Source organism: Salvelinus alpinus, chromosome 1 (assembly GCF_045679555.1).
Source record: "Salvelinus alpinus chromosome 1, SLU_Salpinus.1, whole genome shotgun sequence".
NCBI classification, from domain to species: Eukaryota; Metazoa; Chordata; class Actinopteri; order Salmoniformes; family Salmonidae; genus Salvelinus; species Salvelinus alpinus.
In genome coordinates this window covers 73,530,834-73,556,651 of record NC_092086.1, presented here as the reverse complement: position 1 = coordinate 73,556,651, position 25,818 = coordinate 73,530,834, and the positions used below count along the sequence as shown (strand labels likewise).

Sequence of the window (25,818 nt, the reverse complement as noted above, 5' to 3'; positions counted from 1 at the left end):
GCCAGTTTTATTGCTTCTTTATTAATCAGAACAGTTTTCAGCTGTGCTAACATAATTGCAAAAGGGTTTTCAAATTATCATTTAGCCTTTTAAAATGACAAACTTGGATTAGCTAACACAATTTGCCATTGGAACACAGGAGTGATGGTTGCTGATAATGGGCCTCAGTACGCCTATGTAGATATTCCATAAAAAAATGTACAATAGGCATTTACAACATTAATGTATACACTGTATTTCTGATCAATTTGATATTTTAAAATTGACAAAATAATGCTTTTCTTTTTTGTGACCCAAACCTTTGAACGGTAGTGTATGTAAATGTGATATTTATTTACATTTGAAGTCGGAAGTTTACATAGACTTAGGTTGGAGTCATTAAAACTCGTTTTTCAACCACTCCACAAATGTATTGTTAACAAACTATAGGTTTGGCAAGTCGGTTAGGACATCTACTTTGTGCATGACACAAGTCATTTTTCCAACAATTGTTTACAGACAAATTATTTCACTTAAAATGCACTATATCACAATTCCAGTGGGTCAGACGTTTACATACACTATGTTGACTGTGCCTTTAAACAACTAGAAAAATTCCAGAAAATTATGTCATGGCTTTAGAAGTTTCTGATAGGCTAATTGACATCATTTGAGTAGATTGGAGATGCACCTGTGGATGTATTTTAAGGCATACCTTCAAACTCGGTGCCTCTTTGCTTGACATCATGGGAAAAATCTAAAGAAATCAGCCAAGACGTCAGAAAAAAAATTGTAGACCTCCACAAGTCTGGTTCATCCTTGGGAGCAATTTCCAAATGCCTGAAGGTACCACGTTCATCTGTACAAACAATAGTAGGCAAGTATAAACACCATGAGACCGCTCAGGAAGGAGACGTGTTCGGTCTCCTAGAGATAAACGTACTTTGGTGCGAAAAGTGCAAATCAATCCCAGAACAACAGCAAAGGACCTTGTGAAGATGCTGGAGGAAACAGGTACAAAATAATCTACATCCACAGTAAAACGAATGCTATATCGACATAACCTGAAAAGCTGCTCAGCAAGGAAAAAGCAACTGCTCCAAAACCGCCATAAAAAAAGCTAGACTACGGTTTGCAACTGCACATGGGGACAAAGATCGTACTTCTTGGACAAATGTCCTCTGGTCTGATGAAACGAAAATAGAACTGTTTGGCCATAATGACCATCGTTATGTTTGGAGGAAAAAGGGAGATGCTTGCAAGCTGAAGAACACCATCCCAACCGTGAAGCATGGGGGTGGCAGCATCATGTTGTGGGGGTGCTTTGCTGCAGGAGGGACTGGTGCACTTCACAAAATAGATGGCATCATGAGGAAGCAGAATTATGTGGATATATTGAAGCAACATCTCAAGACATCAGTCAGGAAGTTAAAGCTTGGTTGCAAATGGGTCTTAGAAATGGGCAATGACCCCAAGCATACTTCCAAAGTTGTGGCAAAATGGCTTAAGAACAACAGAGTCAAGGTATTGGAGTAGCCATCACAAAGCCCTGACCTCAATCCTATAGATAATTTGTCTGCAGGACTGAAAAAGCGTGTGTGAGCAAGGAGGTCTACCAACCTGACTCAGTTACACCAGCTCTGTCAGGAGGAATGGGCCAAAATTCACCCAATTTATTGTGGGAAGCTTGTGTAAGGCTACCCAAAACGTTTGACCCAAGTTAAACAATTTAAAGGCAACGCTACCAAATACTAATTGAGTGTATGTAAACTTCTCACCCACTGGGAGTGTGATGAAAGAAATAAAAGCTGAAATGAATCCCTCTACTATTATTCTGACATTTCATTCTTAAAATAAAGTGATCCTAACTGACCTAAAACAGGGAATTTTTACTTGGATTAAATGTCAGGAATTGTGAAAAACTGAGTTAATGTATTTGGCTAAGGTGTATGTAAACTTCCTACTTCAACCGAATTTTCAATGCATTTGCAAACATTTCTAAAAAACTGTTTTTGCTTAACTCATTATGGAGTATTGTGTGTAGATTGAGGACAATAAACATTAAAACAAATCTGAATGCACTGTACATTGTAAGTAATAAGAATGATTCTGTCTCAGTTTTTGACCACTTCAATCTATCGCTTTTGATTGTTATAAGCGGGGTGCATTATAGTGGGGAAACCTAGCCCTGCCAAATAAAAGATTCTAAGCCAATAGTAGTACAGCATTTAGCTCAATACAAGGACTCCCAACAGCAGTTCCCAATACCCCATGCATACAAGTTTACATTCCAGCCCATCACATTAAATCAGAAGCCCCGTACATACCTGGTGCTAAAATGGGTCCTTTGTGCTGATCTTGTCTACATTCTGATTGTGCCCACATTTCCAGAAATGCATCTACACATGGTATTAAAGTGAATGCAGACAAGATCAGGATAAAGGACCCATGTTAGCACCAGGTATAAACGTGGGTGTTAACTCGACCAATGATGTTAATATGAAATTACATAATTGCTGAAAGCTGCACGTTCCTGTCAGAATCTATTCGTCTAAAATAAGATAACGGTAAGATGATTGTTTTATACATATTATAATTTCTGATATGGTTTGAATCAAAAGGTGTTTTGAATAGATGTTTTTTTTTTTTTTTGAGATGGATGCTGACAGCTCTTGTTTGGGTTGAAAAACAGAGTGGGGAAACCAAGAAAGCCCACTGTTTACTTTTGTCTGATGGGCTTGTAACTTCTGTTGTGAGGGAGATCAGCTAGTCTCCTGCTGGCATTAAACGTAACTGCAGGGTGGCTGAACAAACGGACCTCAAAGGGATCAGTGGGTTGTGGAAGATGGGCTCCTCCCACGCCGCCGCCACCCACCCCCATCCCTCCCTCATGTGGGCCTCAGCAGCTGCCAGGCCCTCAGTACTGCAGCATAGAAATCAGAGACCCCTGCTTCGTTTAGTCTCTCCGGCCGCATGAAGAAGAGCTGGCGGCCCAGCCCTAAACCGCCAGCCCTCCGGTTTGGCCGGTAGGGATATCCTTGTCTCAGTATGTAAAAATGTAATAAAATGTATGCACTCTACTGTAAGTCGCTCTGGATAAGAGCGTCTGCTAAATGACTAAAATGTAATGTAAATGTAAATGAATAGGCTACGGGTCTGGGGGACTAATGTCAGAAATGAAGACAAACAAAAAACGGTACAGATGAAAGGTGAAGGGCTTGCGAAACCAAACACACTACAAGCTGAAAACAAATAACTTTTTATCAGAAGAAATGTCACCCTTTATGTTAACACTGATAAATACATGGTTTCTGTATATCAAAGCTAACCGAAGAAAGCTTTTGCTTGTCACAGAGAATAAAATACCCACCAATGGTTTAAGACCAACAAAAGTCTCTACTTATCAAGAAATCCTTCAAGGATAAAATAAGCCTTCCCCGTTTTCACATCAGTATAGCAGGTCAGTAAGATGGACCTGTATTAAAGTGCAGACTGGGGTGGGGGAGGGGGGGCTGATTGCCTAAACTGACAACAGGGTTGCAGGGCTGGTTCAATGATCCACGACCACAAAAAACATTCACAACAGAATAAATGACAAGGCCCCTACCACTTCACCACGCTGGCTTTACTAGCATTGAAGTTATTATTGTAGTTTGTGGTAAAGGACTGGTTTGGAGTCAGGCATGGTGTGGCACTCGACGCAAAACGATAACCTAGTTCTCCCGAAACTACATGAAAATGGGCATATATATATAGCACACTAGACTGTTTATATGATATGTTCTATAGATCAGTGGCTCTGTGATTCGTCAGTAAATGTCATTTCACGCTCATCACCAGAACAAGGCAACATTCACCAGTCTCATTTCCCCATCTGACAAAATCTGATCTGAAATTGCACACACGCTGAGCATTAGACAAGGCATCGGTCTAGGCCTTTAAAACCTCTTGGCACGGAGAAAAATAAATACAAAGAACAATGGAAATATTGAAAATTGTTTGCAAAGTACATTCTCTTTCTTTCCATAAGAGGACTGGTAACTAATACAGTATGGTTGTTATGGAAAGAGCAGCTTGCGAAAAACAATGTAAAGTTAGGAAGGAAAGTCTGGTATACTAAAGCAACACCTATCACTATAGGCAGTCATGGACCGCGTGGGTGACACACGAAGAGTAAAAGGAGGCGAGGGCCGCTTTGCAGTATCTCAGGGGCTGGTGTCGAAGAAATAGGCCCAAATTCGGTAGGTCACGTTGCCATGGTGAAATGGTCTGAGGGGAAGGGAGAGGAGAAAGAAATAAAGCGAGAGAAAAGAAAAACACTGCAGTCACTCTTGCTTTGGGTCCCCAAAGAGGTGGATGTTGTTTGGGGTAAGAGTGGATGCTCAAGGGAGTGGCGGGTGTGGTTTGGAGTGTAGTTGGAACCGTCTTAGAATAGGAGGGACACATTGCTGGTCGTTGTACAAAAGCATGTCTACGCACGCACACACACACACACACACACACAGTCCGTCTGTCTACACGACTCAAGCTTTGCATTACCCTCTTCCCAGAACCACGCTCTTGGCACTTTTCTTTTTTTGTTGTTGTAAGAGTTTGACATAATAAATCGCTCGTTCCGCGGTCTCTTTCCTCGCCTTCACTGTCCTGCGCTCTCATTGGTCCTCAAAGCTCCAATCACGCTCTGGATGTTTTCTTCTGGGACCTATGAGAGATAGGAGGGCGGGGTTAAATGATTATTCCAAAAGCTCCAGTTTAAACTGACCTCTACAATTTACCATAGAAACGGAGACCATCACTCACCAGGGCATGGTCGAACTTGAAGGTACTGATGTAATAAGCTGGAATGTCAGCAGTCGCCAGGGGTTCCGATATTTGAGCCACGATACCACACTCGTCTGACAAGGCAATAAGAATAAAGAACACATCCATTAATATCAGATATTTCTTTCAGAAATGAGGGGTATCTGGGCATTTAATGCATTCCTCACATTGCCAAGTAGTATTCTGATTGGCATCACAGTTAGAGGTTTTTCAGAATCTTAGCCAAATGACACTCGCATCAAACAGTGTCTACTGGTGGTGTGTACTCTGCACAGAGATCTGACTAACATGTGGGAGACCTGTGGAAACCAACCTGAGAAAAAAAAACAACGGTCCTACTTACCAAATCCTAAAGGCTGTCCTCCAATGCGAACCATTTTCCAAAGCTCCCCTGAAGCACTAGTGAAGAGGACATTGTTGGGAAACCTAGGAGGGAGAAAATGAATGCACACACTCAATCTATAGCAATAACATTACAAATAATGATTTGGTCAAATTCAGATTGTAGGTCAGTGGTTGCCCTACGTGCTATGGTGAAAAATACATCACTTCAGAAGTGCTAAAAGCCTGATCCACTTATTGTCCCCCTTCATAGCTTCGAGACACCACTGACCTATATAAGGGATACCTTGTCAATGTAGGACAAACTCGTGATAAAATACACTACATGACCAAAAGTATGTGGACACCTGCTTGTCGAACATCTCATTCCAAAATCATGGGCATTAATATGGAGTTGGTCCCCCCTTTGCTGCTATAACAGCCTCCACTCTTTTGAGAAAGCTTTCCACTAGATGTTGGAACATTTCTGCAGGGACTTGCTTCCATTCAGCCACAGGAGTATTACTGAGGTCGGGCACTGATGTTAGGCGATTAGGCCTGGCTCGCAGTCGGCGTTCCAATTCATCACTAAGGTGTTCAATGGGGTTGAGGCCAGGGCTCTGTGCAGGCCAGTCAAGTTCTTCCACACTGATCTCAAAAAAGCATTTCTGTATGGACCTTGTTTTGTGCACGGGTGCATTGTCATGCTTAAACAGGAGAGGGCCTTCCCCAAACTGTTGCCACAAAGGAGGAAGTACAGAATCGTCTAGAATGTCATTGTATGCTGTAGCGTTTAGATATCCCTTCACTGGAACCATGGAAAAAACAGCCGCAGACCATTATTCCTCCTCCACCAAACTTTACAGTTGGCACGATTCATTGGGGCAGGCAGCGTCTCCTTGCATTTGCCAAACCAAGATTTGTCCGTTGGACTGCCTTCACTCCAAAGAATGCGTTAAGACTGCTCCGGAGTTGGGGGCAAGCTTGGCGGAAGGCTTTACACCACTCCAGCTTGGCATTGCGCATGCTGATCTTAGGCTTGTGTGTGACTGCTCGGCCATGGAAACCCATTTCATGAAGCTCCCGGCGAACAGTTACTCTACTGACGTTGCTTCCAGAGGCAGTTCGAAACTCGGTAGTGAGGACAGAATATTTATTTTTACACGCTACGCGCTTCAGCACTCCGCAGTCCCGTTCTGTGAGCTTGTGTGGCCTAGCACTTCACGGCTGAGCCGTTGTTGCTACTATACACTTCCACTTCAAAGGGCTGCTCTAGCAGGGCATAAATTTGACAACCTGTCTTGTTGGAAAGGTGGCATCCTATGACGGTGCCACGTTGAAAATCACAGCGCTCGTCAGTAAGGCCATTCTACTTCCCATGTTTGCCTATGGAACTAGCATGGCTGTGTGCTCGATTTTATACACCGGTCAGCAAAGTGTGTGGCTGAAATAGCCAAATCCACTCATTTAAAGGGATGTCCACATACTTTTGTATATATATTGTAGCTACTAACGTAGTGGTACTGTAATCCTTTAGTTCAATCCACATGTGATTAGTAATGCAGCTGTTCGGGTTACTTCTACATGACCTTCTTTATTTGTAAGCCCTCTATGATTATCTATGTTTGTTTCCTAACAACCCAGCAGCAAACCCAGCAAAAAAGTTGTCCACAGACGACTCTAAACTGCAAATTGACAGCAGTTTTGCCTTTGACGGCAAGACACCATAACCAGGTGAAAAAAAAAAAAATGGCAGGACCACAGGAGAGCACCCACCGCTGTGTCGTCTGCTCGTCCATGACGAGAGAGATGTAGCCCTCAATCAGAGAGAAAGAGAAGAAGCGGATGTGTCCAGTGTCCTCGCTAGACGCCGCAGGCTCCTTTATCCTGGAATAGAGAGTACCGAGATTCAAGTACGTCAAATATAACCATCTTTCAACTACATTTGGTCCTGTCCAAAACCCCATTCCAACATCATCATGTCGAGTGGTCTGCTAGTCAAACTTTTCACCAATTTCACAGTCTAATCCTAACAATAGGGACTAGGGTTGTACGGCTGGAACCCGGTTACCGAGATTTTACCACCCAAAATCCCTCCATTTCCCGGGATAAATAACTGCGAAACTGGTAAATTATAATACATTATTTATATAACAGCACGGCGTGAAATTGAACTTTTAAATGACATGATGCGATGTCTAAATCTGTCTTCTCTACAGCCACTGCAAGATGAATCATCAAGGCTCAGGGTGGGAACAAATAACCCATCTCAGTATGGAGCGCATTTCACAATGCATGTAGACCCATCATGGTCACTTTTTTTCTTGTGACAGGTAGACCTACATTGCTGCAGCATAGCCTGTGACATTAATGTAAAGATCGAATGCGAGTCGTATTTACTCATCTCACCTAATTTTTTTAATTGTAAAGATCTTTTTTTTTTTTTTTAGCTGCAGAGTTTTAAAAAAAACAGCCCATCACTCGAATATCGTTGCATTAATCAGTGCACGCGCGAGCACTGTTGCAGTCTCTCCATCAACTCCATTCAAATTGTATCCAAAAGAGATAATCCTGTTCTAGATTGAGAGATATATCTACACACACATCCTAGACTACCTCTTTCAGGTAATAAATTCAATGCAGTATTAGTCTCTTGCGCAATATGCACGCAGCACCTGTGCTCCACTGGCCTCTCCTTTAAAAAAATAAATAATAATAATAAACGCTCCTTAGCTCAGAGCCCCATGCAAGAAAAGCTAGAATAGAATCGCTTGTTGGGAAGAAAATGTTTTTTCTTGTTGCATTTCTTATACCAATAGACAATTCGAAAAGGGACAAGCTATTTTTAGCTGAATGTTAAATACAGCAGCCAATAGAACTCACGGGTTGTTTGAAAGAAGAGCGAACGTGCGATGGCGGTAGGCTATTGCAGTTATTTATTCAGACCCGTAACCATTCGATCTTCGTGAGAAGAAGTATTAGCCTTCTGCATCTAATTCTAGTCCTATATTATTCAAGGATGTCATTAGAATGATGAAGATAAGGACAACAAAACCTATTTAATTTAACTGTTGAAAGCAAGGCAGGAAAGAAGCAACAATAAAATAAGAGTTAGGCTAATAACATGAGGGGAAATATTATGAAAGGTAGGGTATACACACACACACGTCAGCCTTCTAACTATACAAATATTGAAAATAAATATTGAAATAAAATTCGCTAGCCTATACTTGTAACTTTGTAGGCCGCATGTGCTGCACCAGAATAGCATGTTCTCTCCCTGCTTTATCATGGTTTGAACAATGTGTGCAATTTCTGTCCATATAATACAATGCAGTAATATAGTACACACTCAAAAAGATTAGCCTACTGGAGCTAGTTTCATCCTAGTCGGGATGTTGTCCATTTAGGCTTCTGCACAGCCACTATGGAAGATCCAGTCTAGAGCGCACAGTTACATTGTGTTTAGGAGTATTTAAAAAAAAACTCCATGATTAAAGTAATAAGAAATAGCTGTAATTCTTGTAAAAACCGGTGAGTGTGCTTCATTACCATCCTCCTAAATCTAAACATCAAATGATTTTGACAGATAGGGAAATTAGCTTAATATAAAACTATAGTGGACAGAATGTGTTACTACATAACACAGGCTAATCTTTTCGTCACACTTATTACAGGAAATACACATCCTTTTCCACAAAGATTGGTGATGATACTATGAAAGTTTATAGTCATCACAATTTCACAAAATCGATTACTAAAAAAAGATCAATATCTTTGGTTTAGGACTAGTGTTTTCGTCAAATGCGCCTGTCAGTAGCAGCAGTCATTTAACAGAGCACGGTGGTGAGAGAATGTGGGTGTTCCTCCTACAAACGAAAGAGATAAGTTGACAAATGGCTTTCATCTATGGTTCTCATCTATCGACTGGCATATGTAGTATACCCAAGTTCTTTGAGGTTTGTCTGTTAGAAGAGTGCAAGCACTACATGTCGCCGCGGTTATTGTCCCAGTTAAATTGATTCCCATACAATATGGATGTGAGTGATTAATTTGCGCACACTATTGATTACAGTAGAACAAGCGAATCAATTTCAGTCAAGAGTGACCGCTTGGAAAATATTGGTGCGTGAGCAGTTAAGGTAAAAATTTAGCAACACAAGTGAGACACGCGTGTTGGGAGTCATTTTTTATGTCTTGGTCTTCAACATATCACAATTTATTTCAGCATATTGATTATGATTTTGAACATTTAAAACATGTGTTTTGACACGTGGCTATTAATAAAAAATCCATGACAACAGGAAGCAGCAACAGTATCATTTTCAACAGGATTCTACTTAAATCAGGTAAAAACTACTGAATATGCCAAAAAACATGCTGTGGTTTATTGATTTTAGTGAAACCGTGAAAATTAGTTTGTCTTGCCTACTAACAGCAGCATAACCATCCTACGACAGCCCCTGCTCAAGTCTAACCCTCTTCCTAGGTTTTAGACTTCCTATGTTCAACAAATGGTCTGAACTCGAGCGGCTAAGTGCTCCTGTGGCTGTGTGTATATGATAGTCTCTTAAAAAGAGACGGCAGATGGCCTCTGGTGACAGCCATATGTGAAACAGGAGGAGTGCTTAGGAGAGGGTCCTTACCCGCCTGAGTAGAACATGACGTCCATGAGCAGGGTGGCCACCGAGGGCAATGTGTCCGGGTCCAGGCTGGTCACGCAGAACATGTTACTGGGGCTGGACAGAGGGTGGATGATGGGACGGGGCACTGTGAGCGAGTGAGAAAACATGTGCTTTTATTAATATGATACTGGGAGTTGTGAACATATATGCATTCAACTATTTTATGTCTCACTCAGTTTTGAAAGAGGACATTTCCAACACTTTTACAAAAATGGCTGATCCCTACTACCCATCAAATGTCACCTAAGGAGACAAATCTAGACAACAAAATCCCTCAACCAGCAAGAGGTTGACTTGATGGATAAGCAACAGATGTTCTGCCTGCCATATCCGACTGTGTTCTCAGGGCCTCTGTTCTGAGGCAGAACCTTGACAGCAGGTGCTGGATTGACTTACTCTTAAAACAAACATGTCAGTCAGCCTTGAAACATGTCAAGATGAGAATGCATCATTTCAGCCTTGCAACATTCAGTTTGACAGGGTGCATCAAAACAGCAAAATCATTTCAGGGAGTCTCTGCAATATTCTTATTCAGTAACCAACTTTAGTGGGCAAATGCTCAACTTCGATGGCCACTGGCACGCAGTAGAAGTGTGCTCTTCACTGATGAATCCCGATTTCAACTGTACTGTGCAGATGGCAGACAGCATGCATGGTGTTGTGTGGGTGGGTGGTTTGCTGATGTCAATGTTGTGAAAAGAGTGCCTCGTGGTGGAGGGGGTATGGGCAGGCATAAGCTAGACAACAAATAATTGCATTTTATCAACGGAAATTTGAATGCACAGAGATACCGTGACGAGATCCTGGGGCCCATTGTCGTGTCATTCATCCGCCGCCATAACTTCATGTTTCAGCATGATAATGCACACCCCCATGTCTCAAATAACTGTACACAATCCCTGAAAGCTGAAAATGTCCCAGCCTGCATACTCAGACATGTCACCCATTGAGCATGTTCGGGATGCTCTGGATCGATGAGTACAACAGTTTTTCAGTTGAAGATAAGTGGGATAACATTCCACAAGCCACAATCAATGGATTTATTTAAATTGACTGATTCTCTTATATGAACTGTAACTCAGTAAAATCTTTGAAATTGTTGCATGTTTATATTTTTTGTTCAGTGTAATAATGTACAAATATTTTTAGAACATACAAAAAGGTCAAATAAGGGGTTCTTATATTTGTCTTGTTTCACTGCATATACAAATGGGTAACCTGTAACCTGACATTTACTCCTGAGGTGCTGACTTGCTACACCCTCGATAACTTCTGTGATTATTATTATTTGACCATGCTGGTAATTTATGAACATTTGGACCATGTTCTGTTATAATCTCCACCCGGCACAGCCAGAAGGGGACTGGCCACCCCTCATAGCCTGGTTCCTCTCTAGGTTTCTTCCTAGGGAGTTTTTCCTAGCCACCGTGCTTCTACACCTGCATTGCTTGCTGTTTGGGGTTTTAGGCTGGGTTTCTGTACAGCACTTCAAGATATTAGCTGATGTACGAAGGGCTATATAAAATACATTTGATTGATTGATTGACCTGTATGAGTGTGAGGTGTGAAACGGAAATGTGTTTTTTGCATATCCCAACTCTCATTGCGACAACCTCGGCAGGGCCGCCGTGCACAGACTACTTTCAAAACAAAAACATGTTTTTTTAGCATAGGCTATCATAGGCTATCAGCTGATCATTTATGTACATCTACTAGTTAGCTAGCTCAATAATTGTATTTTCAATGCTCTTAAATAATAACTACATAATATTTCTTAATTTTAATAATCTAACTCATGATATGGCTGGCTGGCTAGTGGCCTGTGTGGATATTTTAGTATATGATGGTTAACTAGTCTAGACTACTACCTGTGTTCAGTGCTTAGTTTGTTAAATCGTGAGTGCCCCTAGGGAGCTCTGAGGCACCGGAACGCATGAGATCTTTTTTTACCTTTATAATAAAGCATCGCATACATATCATCGCAACTTACCCAAGTTGCACACATGGGTACCATTTTTAGTAGCCTAAAGTCGGGGGAAAATGTTTGGCTTTTATAAACTAATTTCATGCAATTCTACACGACTGAAGACTTTGGCAGAATCTTGTTTTAATACCTCACAAACTATCGAAATGACCTACTTTGACACTGACAAACTGAGAATCTGAGATCAATAAAAATGATCTTGCCTTAAATTCATCAATAGCCTAGGCGGGGAGACTAGGATCCCAGAATCGCCTCTTCACTGTTGATGTTGAGACCGGTGTTTTGCGGGTACTATTTAATTAAGTTGCCAGTTGAGGACTTGTGAGGCGTCTGTTTCTCAAACTAGGCACTCTAATGTACTTGTCCTCTTGCTCAGTTGTGCACCGGGGCCTCCCACTCCTCTTTCTATTCTGGTTAGAGCCAGTTTGCGCTGTTCTGTGAAGAGTAGTACACAGCGTTGTACGAGATCTGCAGTTTCTTGGCAATTTCTCGCATGGAATAGCCTTCCTTTCTCAGAAAAAGAATAGACTGACGAGATTCTGAAGAAAGTTATTTGTTTCTGGCCATTTTGAGCCTGTAATCGAACCCACAAATGCTGATGCTCCAGATACTCAACTAGTCTAAAGGCCAGTTTTATTGCTTCTTTATTAGTCAGAACAGTTTTCAGCTGTGCTAACATAATTGCAAAAGTGTTTTCTAATGATCAATTAGGCTTTTTAAAATGATGAACTTGGATTAGCTAACACAACATGCCATTAGAACACAGGAGTGATGGTTGCTGATACTGGGCCTCTGTATGCCCATGTAGATATTCCATTTAAAAAAATCTACAATAGTCATTTACAACATTAACAATGTCTACACTGTATCTGATCTTAATTTAATGGACCAAAAAAATGTGATTTTCTTTCAAAAACAAGGACATTTCTAAGTGACCCCAAACTTATTATAATTATTTTTAAAACGGTGCCAAGATGGAGGCTCAGTGGCGTCAAAACAGCGCCCTCTGTCAGTCATCTAGTGTATAGATCATTGCTTCTGAACCATGACTCTGTAGCCTATTTCTGGACAGCTGAGGTAATAACCCGGTGGCGATTTGAACAAACATTCCAGGCCATTAAGGCTACAACCTTCTCTGTCTGTTGTAAGCCAATGTTTTCAATGACGATGAAAAAAACATTACATTAGACTGCGTGTCTGTGATATGCTGCCTCGCTAGCTACATGCAACTCCTCACTTGAGTTTTGCATTGCGGCAAAAAACTATCGGCGAGTTTGTATGAACATGTTGATCAATTATTTTGTGTACAACATGTAAATAGCGGCATATAGCCTCCCCTCCTGAAAAAATTACATGAAATCGCACTTATGCTTAATATAGCCTACAGAGGCATGGAATGCAATAGTTTAAACATGTTGTTTATGCCAACTGCACGCTCCCACAAACCTTGAGACATCTGTGGTAGTGTGTTTTGTGACAAAACTGCACATTTTAGAGTGGCCTTTTATTGTCCCCAGCACAAGGTGTGCCTGTGTAATGATCGTGTTGTTTAATCAGCTTCTTGATATGCCACATCTGTCAGGTGGATGGGTAATTTTGGCAAAGGAGAAATAAGCCTTTTGTGGTATGGAATATTTCAGGGGTATTTTATGTCAGCTCATGAAACATTGGACCAACACTTTACATGTTGCGTTTATATATTTTTGTTCAGTATAATACATTTTTTCACATGCAAATAGCATTTTTCGGTTGGCCTAGTGCTCAAAGCATGCCATTCCATAGAGAAGCATTTATTTTTCCAATCAGTCCTCCATGACAACAAGATAAACAGAGGAAGCTAATAAGTCCTTCGTTTTTGGGTTATGCTCAGGTAAAACAATTTGGCTAATCTATTTTTCCGAGTCCTATTCTTGAAGATCAAGGGATATTCATTAATTGGCATGACTGGAAATCTGACAGACTTGTTTTTTAATGTAAATATTATAGCCTTGTATTATTATTTGTAGTAGAAAGCGATGGGTTAGAAGAAGCCTACATAACCAACCCATAAAGTAAAATGCAACATCCATTTATGGCCAGCTATGTAAACTAACATTGACTTAACCTGCGATGAATTCATTCAATTGATAATATACATTCTTGTCTTCCAAAAGTATCCAAAAGTAACAAAGTAATTCAATTATGTTACTTAGTTTGGGTAATCCAAAAGTTACGCTACGGATTACAATTTTGGACAGGTAAGTAGTAAATGTTACAGATTACATTTAGAAAGTACCCTACCCAACTGGACAGTTTTTGACAAAACCTAACGAACGTTCTGGGAAGTTTCACAGAACCAATTTTGGTTTGGTGCGTAAAGACTTGTGGCGAGCAGAAAGACTGTTGCTTTGTGAGAAGGTGTTTAAAGTTCACAGCCATTGTTATGTAAACGGCAGCTGAAAAGTACCCAGAGCCTTGTTTTGGCTGAAAGTTAGAGCAGGTCCGCCGGAAACAGAAAAGTTTGAGACTTTTGGCTAAACACTGGGATAAATCCTCAGACTACTGAGCCGAGCTGTACTGTGCTGGCCTGGTTACTATGTCCCATAGATGCTGGAACCGTACTGGAAAGGACAATGTCAAAAGTAAATATCTGAGCAAGCACAGTACACGATAGTGTGAAAAAGGGCTAAAATGTCAGTCTTGTATATTGTGCCTACCGAGTTTAGGCTTGACAAAGCCGTTGGTGACTCCTAGGCTGTTGGCGGCCACGGTCTCTCCGTTGACCACTCTCATCAAGGTGAACTCAGAAGACAGGGTGTGCATGACCATAGGCAGGTCCCGCTCTCGAACCTGACAACCACAACACAACACCATCAACAAGTAGGCCTCAACCAAAACACTTGTTACAACCGGGAAACCTAAAAGTTGAGTTTCATAACTTGAAATAGCATTTGAACGGTTGATTCAATTACATCAGAAAGTACCTCACATTTTCACTTCAAATCACCAAGTTGAAACCACACTTATCAGGGAAAAGAAACAATGGAGTCCCAAACAATGGAGTCCCAATAGCAAACAATTCACTGAAATTTCAAAAGAACTCTGCATATTGCTTAGCTGAACACCTCAAGTGTAACTAAAAGAAAAGGGGCCCGTGGCTACAGCAAACATTAATAAAGCATTTTAGGTAAGTACTGCATGTCTGACTAGCAAAAAGTTTGGGCCACCAACCTCCCAAAGGAATGCAATGCTTCTGCTTCAAAATCTAATTTCAAAGTGAAATTAAATCCCCCAAATAGCTGTCCATTACACGGGCCTAATGCAAAGCTACTGTGTCAGTTCCATTTACATTTGTCATTTAGCAGGCGCTGTTATCAGAGCGGCTTACAGTGCTTCATTTGTAAACCGGGAGTTGCCGGAACAAGAACAAAAAGTGAGCGCAAGAGGGGAGTCCTGGGGTGTTCCGAGGTATGCAAGATAGGAACAGAGAAAGAGTGAGTAAGACATCAAGACGAGTAGACAGATTGATGCAGAGGCAGCGAGCGAGAGAAATGGAGAGAAACTGATGCAGAGACTCAGGTTGTTTCTTCCTTTTCTTTAGAGCCAGTGATTAGGCCGTGGCTGGGAGCAGCTGGCGGAGGGAAAACAGTGGCCATGAATGTTACCGGGAATTCCAGCAAGAGCCTGAGCCGAGACTGATCCTCTTTAAATAACTACTGCCAGATTATCAACAATTTTATATTTCCTTACAAAGGCTACAGTTATTCAGCAGACCTTGTGTTTTCTTCTCTCCCCGTCTTAGTAGCAGGTAATAAAAAGACTCCCTGTGGCCAAAAAGGCCTGGCATGAGGAAGGACTGGTGTAATTAAGCAGCTCGTCAAAGAAAAAGTGCCGCCCAGGGAGGTACGCTGCTATTGTCTTTTCATATCGAGCAAAATGGGAAAACAGTTACAGGCCACAAAGTACAAGTGGGGGAATACTACACTAAAATGGCATGTTTCGTAAGCTATTTTCCATTATCTATATATAACAGTAGGCTACCTTCAATCCTCTCCACTGGACCACTGGTAACATAACGAGGTCATGCAAATTACCATGTTGAGTAATACTTGCAGGAATAAGCAGCTAAACTGACAAATAGTGAGTTTTTTTGGTTCTGTACTCCAACATTGGATTTTAAATTATACAATGAGGTTAAAGTAAAGATTGTCAGCTTAAATTCCATTCATTTCAGGTGAACACTTTTTGTACATAGTCCCCCACATTTTAGTGGGCCAAATTCACTGTATTAAAGTTTAGTATTTGGTCCCATATTCTTAGCACACAATGATAGCCCTGAATGAATTGTGAATAATGATAAGTGAGAAAACGCACAAATATATGACTCCAAGACATGCTAACCTATCACCATTACAATAACAAGAGAGGTAACATTTTTTGGTGGGGTATATTATTTGTGCGTCTTTCTCACTCATCATTGTTCACAAATTATTCAGGATTATCCGTAATCATGGTAGCATCCTCATTAATGTAGAAGTGTTTCGAAAACAAATTATATTCTTATTCACAATAAAAGTAACTTCAAATGTGCACAATACATTATTTACCATTAATTTCTATTGGGCAAAAAACAATCTGAAACAACCAAAACAAACAGCAAATGCATTCAACAAGATTGTAGAGTCACAAGCTTGATGTAGTGATTGCGTACTAGGAATATGGGACCAAATACCAAACTTAAGTGAATTTGTCCCAATACTTTTCGCAGTGCAAGAACGCAACACGGCAATCCTGTGTACTTGCATCAAGTTTGCAACTGCGGGGCTGCCCACATCTGCATAGTTTTACTACGCAGGATCACCATTTTGTGCAGCCATTTGTCGGGGGCTGACAGACGGACTCAGTCTGTGTCTCTCAACTTACTGATGAGTTAGAATAGTAGAATACACCAGGTGCACCATTTCGAAATGTGGTTGTGCGTCAGCAGTTCCTCTTGTTGTCAGCCAACTCAATTAGCCCTGTCAGCTAACAATTTATTTTTTTATTGGTAAGTTAGTCTAGCCAGCTATCATGGCCAAATACTGACTGGGCACATGACCAGGGGCCCTGACCTCCAGGGAGCCCCATTGATTGTGTTAGTCACTCTCACTCAGGTGACTAATGCCATGTTAATTTGACATGTCCAAATGTGTAGAATTGCAGGAAATTAGCTTTAAAACTGCTAAAATGTCTCTACCCCATGGCAAAATTGATATAAACTGAAAAGAAATCCTCTGCCCAATGGAAAAATTTGTAAAATAGCAGGAAATGTACTTTCAAACTAAAAAATGTTCTCTCCGCAATCAAAACAGGGGCCAGTGTTTTGCCAGCGAGGTGGTGGGGCCCCCAACCAAATCTAGCTTACGTCCCCCAAAAAGATAGGGCCGGCCCTGGCTATTGGTATGCATTTAGTTAAGAGGTTTAAGTAGTTTAACTGTACAAATGAATTGATTGCACAAATCAGTTGACTGCATGTGTTGGTATGGTTATGGGAATGCAGACCACTACAGCCACTTACATTCTGTGGCCCCATCAAAGTTGCCCCTGAGGTAGGGTATAAATTAAGCTAAGAGAGGTCTGTAGTGTAACTGCACTCACCAGGATGAAGTCCGTCTGATAGGTGGACAGCATAAACACAGAAATGTTGTGGTCTGCCAAGGGGGCGATGACAGACTTGGCTATTTTGGTGACTCCGATTGGCTGAGAGTTGGTGGTGCTCCCACCCCCCGACACCACATTGAGAGCCAACCACGTGGCTTCGGCGACACTAAGGTGCTCCGACTCAGGCAGTTCTGAAACCAGACAAGAAAATGCTGTTAAAGGTGTGGCCCCAGATGTATGCGTGTCTGTCAGCGGCCCCCTTGGCGATAAATGAGGCCACTGACAGTGTCGCCGGACTCTCAATGTCCCCTATTTTACGGATTATTGTTTGAATTTCTCCTCCGCTGATGAGCTGGAGAAGGCATTGTCAAGCCTGGGTGCTATTAATATGAGAGGGGTCTGACTTGGAAAAGACCTGACTCCATTGCTAAGAACAATAAGAGACCACACATAACTGACCATGCTAACTTATTCCATCATAAAATCCATCATGTGTGGAGAAAAACCTTGAAAGAAACCTTGTTAAATAAACTGCATTCATGAGTGTCATTGGAATGAGTAAATAAGCTTATAATAATTCGGAGCAAAGCAAAAAAAAAGTTAAGAGTGTATTTGAGAAATTAAGGCATATACATTTTTCAACCATTTTCCACCCTAAAAATTTGGTATAAAGGAAAGGATTTGATTTCTTGTCAAACGAGTGGAAAAATGGGCCTTAGAAAACAACTACCAGGAAAAGTCTTAAGAGATTGTCCAGTACTTTTGTATATTTTTTTGCCAGTAGTTCTGAAAGTAGCGCTCAAGAGAAAAAGGTGTTCAACCGAAAATCTGATTTGTGCACCATGTTATTGCTCTCTCTGCTGTGGGTGTGTCATGTGCATCTTCTAGGCGTCACTCAGATGGCGAGGGGCTGAAGCTCATTCGTGGAAGTCATTGCTCGCTCTGATTTTACACTGCTGCTGCTCGCTGTTTATTATCTATGCATAGTCACTTTACAAATGACCTCGACTAACCTGTACCACGCACATTGACTCGGTACCAGTACCACCTGCAAATAGCCTAGTTATTGTCATTTTCTTGGGTTACTTTTTGATAATTAAAAAAAAAACTTTAGTGTATTTAGTCAATATTTTCTTAACTCTATTTCTTGAACTGTATTGTTGGTTAAGGGCTTGTAAGGCATTTCACAGTAAGGTCTACACCTGTTGCATTTGGCGCATGTGACAAATACAATTCGATTTGATTCTCTGCTGTGGGTGCATCATGTGCATCTCGCTAGCGGTAACACATATGGTGGAAACTTGAATTGCTATGGGCCTGGCCCACGTGGGAGGAATTTGTACAGCTCCCAGAAAGAAAGAAAAAATAGTCAATTTCAAACTAGGGAAATTGTGGCCAATTGAGGTAACATAGTAATTCTGCTCATAGATTATGTACAACACATTGACACAATCAGCCCAAAGCGGGATGTTAAAAAAATACTTCGTAGTCAGTTGAGTACACTATAATGTACTGTTCTGTACTTTGTTGTCCAAAATTCTGAAACAGAAACGTCTATGATTGGTTCAGATTTGGTCCGATCCACACCAACCAAATTTGGTCTTGTTAAGTGGTGGATCTTATTAAAATAATGAAGAGAAAGAAATTCATAATTGTTGTGATGTACAAATAAGGGACCCATCATGAAATTCCATTACCGCAATTCTGTTACCAGGTGTACATTCACTTCACTTACTGTAATTCAATAACCAAAATAGATTCTTTTCAAAGTAGAGGTGTGAAAACATGGTCAAACTGAGGGAGATGACCAAAATTATGTTACCATCTGCACAGTTCTTCCAGTAAAAGTACACTGAAAACATAACAAAAACACAATGTTAAAGGTAGTCCATGTGAATAGAGTTGTATGGTTTACTACACTTTCAAATCAATGTTTGTTTGGCATACATTTTAAGTGAAAAATCTGAGTCTCAGCACAATTCCATTCCCATTAATTGCTCACATACAGGTAGGCACAATAGAAACTTCCAGCCAATCTACAGTAGAATACCCGCACCTGTTTCGCAACGCAGAGCTTCTAGTATCCATGGTGACCAACAAGGGTCACCCTGGAAACCAGTCTAATGACATGGATTCAACTCACTCAACCACAAAGCCAAGTCAGTGACAGCTTGGCCTCTGTTAACCCATAATGGCAAAGGGGGGAGAACTGATGGAGCAATATGTGATCAAACATCGGCAGCCAGTCAAGATAGGAGTGATTTGAGAAAATCATAGGGCTACAATTTTTTCCCTGTGGTCTGATCCTGGTTTCCACAGTAACCTTAAAGGTCCAGAGGTAGAGACTACAAAACCCACCTTTGAAGCCTTCCTCGTCGACGATAAGGGTATAGTCCTCCGGAGTTTCCGTCAAACTGAAAAATTTGCATCTGGAAACGAAAGAGGATGTTTTACAGTGAATAACGTGGTTCATTATGCAACTTGTAAATCACCAGTTATTTTCAACAGAACATATTCATCATCTAAGTTAAATTGTAAAAAATGGGAAGGAGTTATTGGAAGCTGCTTGTAGGCAATAAGGAACCTTAACCTTTTGCCCAGAAATGACCTCATTGGACAATGCAGAGGAGCAAAAGCATTTTGTTAGCCTAAAGTATTGTGGTTGCATGAGCAAAAAAAAAAAGAAGATTAATGTTATTTCATATGCCTATCGCCTACGAGTACACTAACTATTCAGTCAACATTGTTGATGACCAATAAACGTCTGTACAACCTCCAAGGAAGCTGAGAAAAAAACACCAGCTTGCTCTGGTCAGACAGAAATACTCGGTCTGAATCTAATGTAATCAGCCTCCAAAAAGTCTGTGACCCCCACATGGCCCCCAAAGTTCCACCGTAGAAAGAAAGCAACACATCCACACACTCAATGCAGACAATTTATGTGATCACAAGACTGAATATCTTCTATATCACCATATTTATAGACATATAGGCTATATTTGAGGGCCATCAGGTCAGAGACAACACAGAAATACGCCGTGGTGTTTCTCAGCTCGAAATAAATCCAGCTATTTCTTACATTTCATTCCTCAGTTGAGTGATAAGAGCTCCATATACAGTGGGGCAAAAAAGTATTTAGTCAGCCACCAATTGTGCAAGTTCTCCCACTTAAAAAGATGAGAGAGGCCTGTAATTTTCATCATAGGTACACTTCAACTATGACAGACAAAATGAGAAAAAAAAATCCAGAAAATCACATTGTAGGATTTTTAATGAATTTATTTGCAAATTATGGTGGAAAATAAGTATTTGGTCACCTACAAACAAGCAAGATTTCTGGCTCTCACAGACCTGTAACTTCTTCTTTAAGAGGCTCCTCTGTCCTCCACTCGTTACCTGTATTAATGGCACCTGTTTGAACTTGTTATCAGTATAAAAGAAACCTGTCCACAAACTCAAACAGTCACACTCCAAACTCCACTATGGCCAAGACCAAAGAGCTGTCAAAGGACACCAGAAACAAAATTGTAGACCTGCACCAGGCTGGGAAGACTGAATCTGCAATAGGTAAGCAGCTTGGTTTGAAGAAATCAACGGTGGGAGCAATTATTAGGAAATGGAAGACATACAAGACCACTGATAATCTCCCTCGATCTGGGGCTCCACGCAAGATCTTACCCCGTGAGGTCAAAATGATCACAAGAACGGTGAGCAAAAACCCAGAACCACACGGGGGGACCTAGTGAATGACCTGCAGAGAGCTGGGACCAAAGTAACAAAGCCTACCATCAGTAACACACTACGCCGCCAGGGACTCAAATCCTGCAGTGCCAGACGTGTCCCCCTGCTTAAGCCAGTACATGTCCAGGCCCGTCTGAAGTTTGCTAGAGAGCATTTGGATGATCCAGAAGAAGATTGGGAGAATGTCATATGGTCAGATGAAACCAAAATAGAACTTTTTGGTAAAAACTCAACTCGTCGTGTTTGGAGGACAAAGAATGCTGAGTTGCATCCAAAGAACACCATACCTACTGTGAAGCATGGGGGTGGAAACATCATGCTTTGGGGCTGTTTTTCTGCAAAGGGACCAGGACGACTGATCCGTGTAAAGGACAGAATGAATGGGGCCATGTATCGTGAGATTTTGAGTGAAAACCTCCTTCCATCAGCAAGGGCATTGAAGATGAAACGTGGCTGGGTCTTTCAGCATGACAATGATCCCAAACACACCGCCCGGGCAACGAAGGAGTGGCTTTGTAAGAAGCATTTCAAGGTCCTGGAGTCGCCTAGCCAGTCTCCAGATCTCAACCCCATAGAAAATCTTTGGAGGGAGTTGAAAGACCGTGTTGCCCAGCAACAGCCCCAAAACATCACTGCTCTAGAGGAGATCTGCATGGAGGAATGGGCCAAAATACCAGCAACAGTGTGTGAAAACCTTGTGAAGACATACAGAAAACGTTTGACCTCTGTCATTGCCAACAAAGGGTATATAACAAAGTATTGAGATAAACTTTTGTTATTGACCAAATACTTATTTTCCACCATCATTTGCAAATAAATTCATAAAAAATCCTACAATGTGATTTTCTGGATTTTTTTTCTCATTTTGTCTGTCATAGTTGAAGTGTACCTATGATGAAAATTACAGGCCTCTCATCTTTTTAAGTGGGAGAACTTGCACAATTGGTGGCTGACTAAATACTTTTTTGCCCCACTGTAGTTGTGTAAACCTCGTTGCCAGAGGATGCTTTTTGAATATTTTTGCTCCCTGCATCTGTCTATGCAAACATACCCAAATACATGCATCTCGAGTTGGGAATGCCAGCAGCTGCAGCAGACAGTTATGCTGATCATAAGACCTGAACCGGCTCACAATTCTGGGAGAGAGGAGACACAGGTTTATGACCTATGCTTGTCCAATTCACCCAAACCGCTCTTAAATCGAGGGGCACCATTGATACTTGTCGATTGTGGAAAGCAGCGAGTCTGATGCCATGATTCATTTCTTGAATGATGGCGTACATCATCGCCTAAATGCTGAAGTGGCCTACTTGTCCCAAACATCTACTGTTGTTGTGTCAACTTATCATCTCGAGTGTCCTTGGGTTGGCATGATGGAGAGCTTTACTAATACATAGAGAAAGGGTGTCTCACCACCATTACAAAAGAGGAGACTCACGATTACGTTCACCTTCAGTACGACGTGGCTCCTTTCCACTATTGGATGTGTTAATTTAAGGTTTTAAATTGATGAAAGGATGCTAATCTAGTGATAGCCTTTAGAGAATGGCTCTCAAACTCTGTTCCTGAGAGCTACCATCCTGTAGGTTCACTCCAACCCTAATCTGGCACATCAGGATTATTACAACTGGGGTTGGAGCAAATACCTACAGGAGGGCAGCTCTTCAAGAACAGGGTTGAAGAGTCCTACATTAGAGTGAAGTTTTGAAGTTTAGGTCTACCTCATTACTCTTGGTGCATATGTATTTGGAAACTGCTGTCAGAACATACTTGTTTAATTTTATCTCTAATTTGTACTTTTCTTATCTTGAAAAAGGTTAGATGAATCTGAGGTATTGTGCAACATGGCCATGTCCTCATTAAAGTGTTGTAGTAGTAAGAAGCACTGTGTTTCTTGCATTGCTCATGAACAACTTGAAAAATAGGTTAGATCGGGTAAAGGCGTCCACATACATAGATCCGGTTTGCTCCTAGCAGAACTCGGCTAGGCGACGTGAACATCTGTGCTCACATGCTCCCTTAAAAATACCTTCACTTGAAAAATTGGAAAAAACCCCCAGCAATATTACTGTTTATCCCTCTTGAGAAGCTGTACGCAACATGAGTTGAAAAAATAATCCCCGAAATGTTCCATACACACAAAAAGCTTATTTCTCTCACATTTTGGGCACAAATCCATTTACATCCCTGTTAGTGAGCATTTCTCCTTTGCCAAGACAATCCATCCACCTGACAGTTTTGGCATATCAAGAAGCTGATTAAACAGCATGATCATTACACAGGTGCACCTTGTGCCGGGGACAATAAAAGGCCACTAAAATGTGCCATTTTGTCACAACACAATGCCACAGGTGTCTCATGTTGAGGGACCGCACAATTGGCATGTTGACTGCAGGAATGTCAACCAGAGCTGTTGCCAGAGAATTGAACGTTCATATCTCTAACATTAGCCACACCCAATGTCGTTTTAGAGAATTTGGCAGTATGTCCAACCGGCCTCACAACCACAGTATGGCATGGTGTGGGAGAGCAGTTTGCTGATGTCAACGTTGTGAACAGAGTGCCCCATTGTGGCGGTGGGGCTATGGTATGGGCAACCAGCCTCAACTTCACACAACCATTGAAGATTAGTGGGACAACATTCCACAGGCCACAATCAAAAGCCTGATCAATTCTACGCGAAGGAGATGTATCACGCTGCATGAGGCAAATGTTGGGCACACCAGATACTGACTGGTTTTCTGATCCGTGCCTCTACCTTATTTTTAGGCATCTGTGACCATCAACAACATTCTAGGTGGTAAGTAGCTTGCAAGCCATCCCCTTGTGTTTGTGTGGCTCCACATATGGTCAGCATCACTCACATTCTACATGAATGCAAGGCACTTCGCAGGGAGCTTCTAGAGGAGTTTGTTTCAGGCTGTTACAACACCCCTGAACAATTAACACACCGTTACCTGACTCGAAATTTGAAGCTATTAAAAAAAAGTAGTGTCAAATCTAAAAGTACTTCACAAATAAATATATTAGTGACTCCCAAATGGTACTAATGCCATGAATTTAAAGCTGCAACTAAGCCAATATGAGGACAGTAATCTCCTAAATAAAAACACTCCATGATGAAAATGTATATTACATTCTGTGGACCTCTACCTGTTTTTCAAGTATTTTTTAGGGGTCAGCGGAGAACACAAAGAAAGGTCACTGAAAGGTGGAGGGGAAGTTGCCCTGAGGACAGCTTGGTCAACATAGGCTAGCCAATGGCCTTTCCAATCCCATGTGCCCTTAATGTATGGATCCTCACTAAAAAAAAAATACTTGCCTTCAACGTGTGTCCTGGTGCAGTCATAACGCCAAGATCTTTGTTGGAATGCAAAACGCCAATATTATTGGAATCCATTTCTCACAGACATTACCCTTGAGGAAATAATCACTTAGCACTAACGAAGTTTAGGTTAGAGAGTAGGCCTATTGAGAAAATTCTCAGTGGAATTCCATAATCGTATAACTATCGCAATAGGTTGAACATAGAGAATATATCCTGGCTATAACCTGCCCTGTCCTCATCATGCCAGTTGAAATTAATATACGGATCTTAACATTGTTATTGTGATCCCTTAATAGCCTATTAAAATTCATATAAACAGTCTGTAGTCAAGAACACAACCACCAGTCAAGCGCAATCACTTATTCGGCAGCAGATATAATGGCTTGCGGTGCTAACAACATATCATGATTGCAACATCGCAAATGATGTATTCGGCATCTTCGCGGACTACTTAAATGCCGGCTGTAGGCCTATATACGAAAGCCTCACGCAGGCGGTTCAAGTTTGATTTCAAAGCAACCACCTCCCCCGGATAATTTCCCAGCTACACACACACACGAAAAACAACACCGCAGAGTTCAAAACTGAGCACGTACACACCCCCCTTCACGTCGGACTACAAAAACTGAAAATGTAAATACAAAACTAAATATCCTACTGAATTTAAAGAATATGCCACTGCGAGCACTCATTGACACATGCAAAAACAACAAAACAGGCATTTTCATTGAAAGCTAAAAAGACAACTGTACTGAAAACAACTAAAATTGCACGGTTTTGCTACACCGATCGGCTACATAATCCAGTCCTGCACTTAGTTTTCAATAACGTTACTGCCCAATACCACATTTATGACTCGTTTGTTATATTTTTACGGATTTGGTAAGTGTTCATATCTATATAGCTACTTACCTTGTTTTAGAGGGCAAGAAGGCGAGTTTGATTAATCCATGAGTGCAAATCTGAATGCCCTCTTTTGCTATACTTGCTACTTTCAAACTGTGTTCTAAAATATGCAACTCCATCTTTTGCGTCTTCTCATTTGACGAACATCTAAAAAAATTAAGAAAATGAAATGTATATCCTTTCTAATAAAAATAAATAAATATACCTCTGCTATATAGCTAGAGCGTATAAAAACCGTGAACCGGAGCAGAAAGCAAAGGAGGGAGAAGAAAAAGTTATCCACTTAGGAAAAGAGTAAAAGAGAGCAAAAGACAGAAGCAGGGTGAAATAAAAGAAAGCACAATGAGGTAAACAGGGAGGAAGAAAATTGAGAAGGACTGTCGGTCCGCGTGTTTTCTCTCCGACAGGGATTGGAATAGTCCAGCAGCTGTTAG

The 25,818-nt window shown here is 41.2% G+C and overlaps 1 protein-coding gene across 2 annotated transcripts; it reads right to left on the bottom strand.

Annotated features, from left to right (window-relative positions):
• LOC139530198 (cytosolic arginine sensor for mTORC1 subunit 2) lies at positions 1-25,818 on the bottom strand. Of its 2 annotated transcripts, XR_011665975.1 has the most exons (10): positions 25,391-25,818; positions 19,768-19,838; positions 17,407-17,600; positions 14,487-14,619; positions 9,768-9,891; positions 6,898-7,008; positions 5,144-5,226; positions 4,780-4,874; positions 4,519-4,681; positions 1-4,248 (listed from the first exon to the last, which is right to left on the bottom strand). XR_011665975.1 is itself a non-coding variant. In XM_071326390.1 (9 exons), the coding sequence occupies exons 1-9, from the start codon at positions 25,501-25,503 to the stop codon at positions 4,616-4,618; spliced, it is 990 nt and encodes a 329-aa protein (XP_071182491.1). In that variant the 5' UTR covers positions 25,504-25,818; the 3' UTR covers positions 1-4,615. The 2 variants fall into 2 exon arrangements, 1 of the variants encoding a protein (XP_071182491.1); XM_071326390.1 differs by having other exon boundaries at positions 1-4,681.

Bases quoted from the DNA above. Each gene is read 5' to 3' on its own strand.
- LOC139530198 (XM_071326390.1), bottom strand. From the start codon at position 25,503: ATGGAGTTGCATATTTTAGAACACAGTTTGAAAGTAGCAAGTATAGCA. The intron at 17,601-19,767 runs GTGGGTTTTGTA...GTCTGGTTTCAG, and splicing joins CGACGAGGAAGGCTTCAAAG to AACTGCCTGAGTCGGAGCAC. The intron at 5,227-6,897 runs GTGGGTGCTCTC...TCTCCCTCCTAG, and splicing joins GACGAGCAGACGACACAGCG to GTTTCCCAACAATGTCCTCT.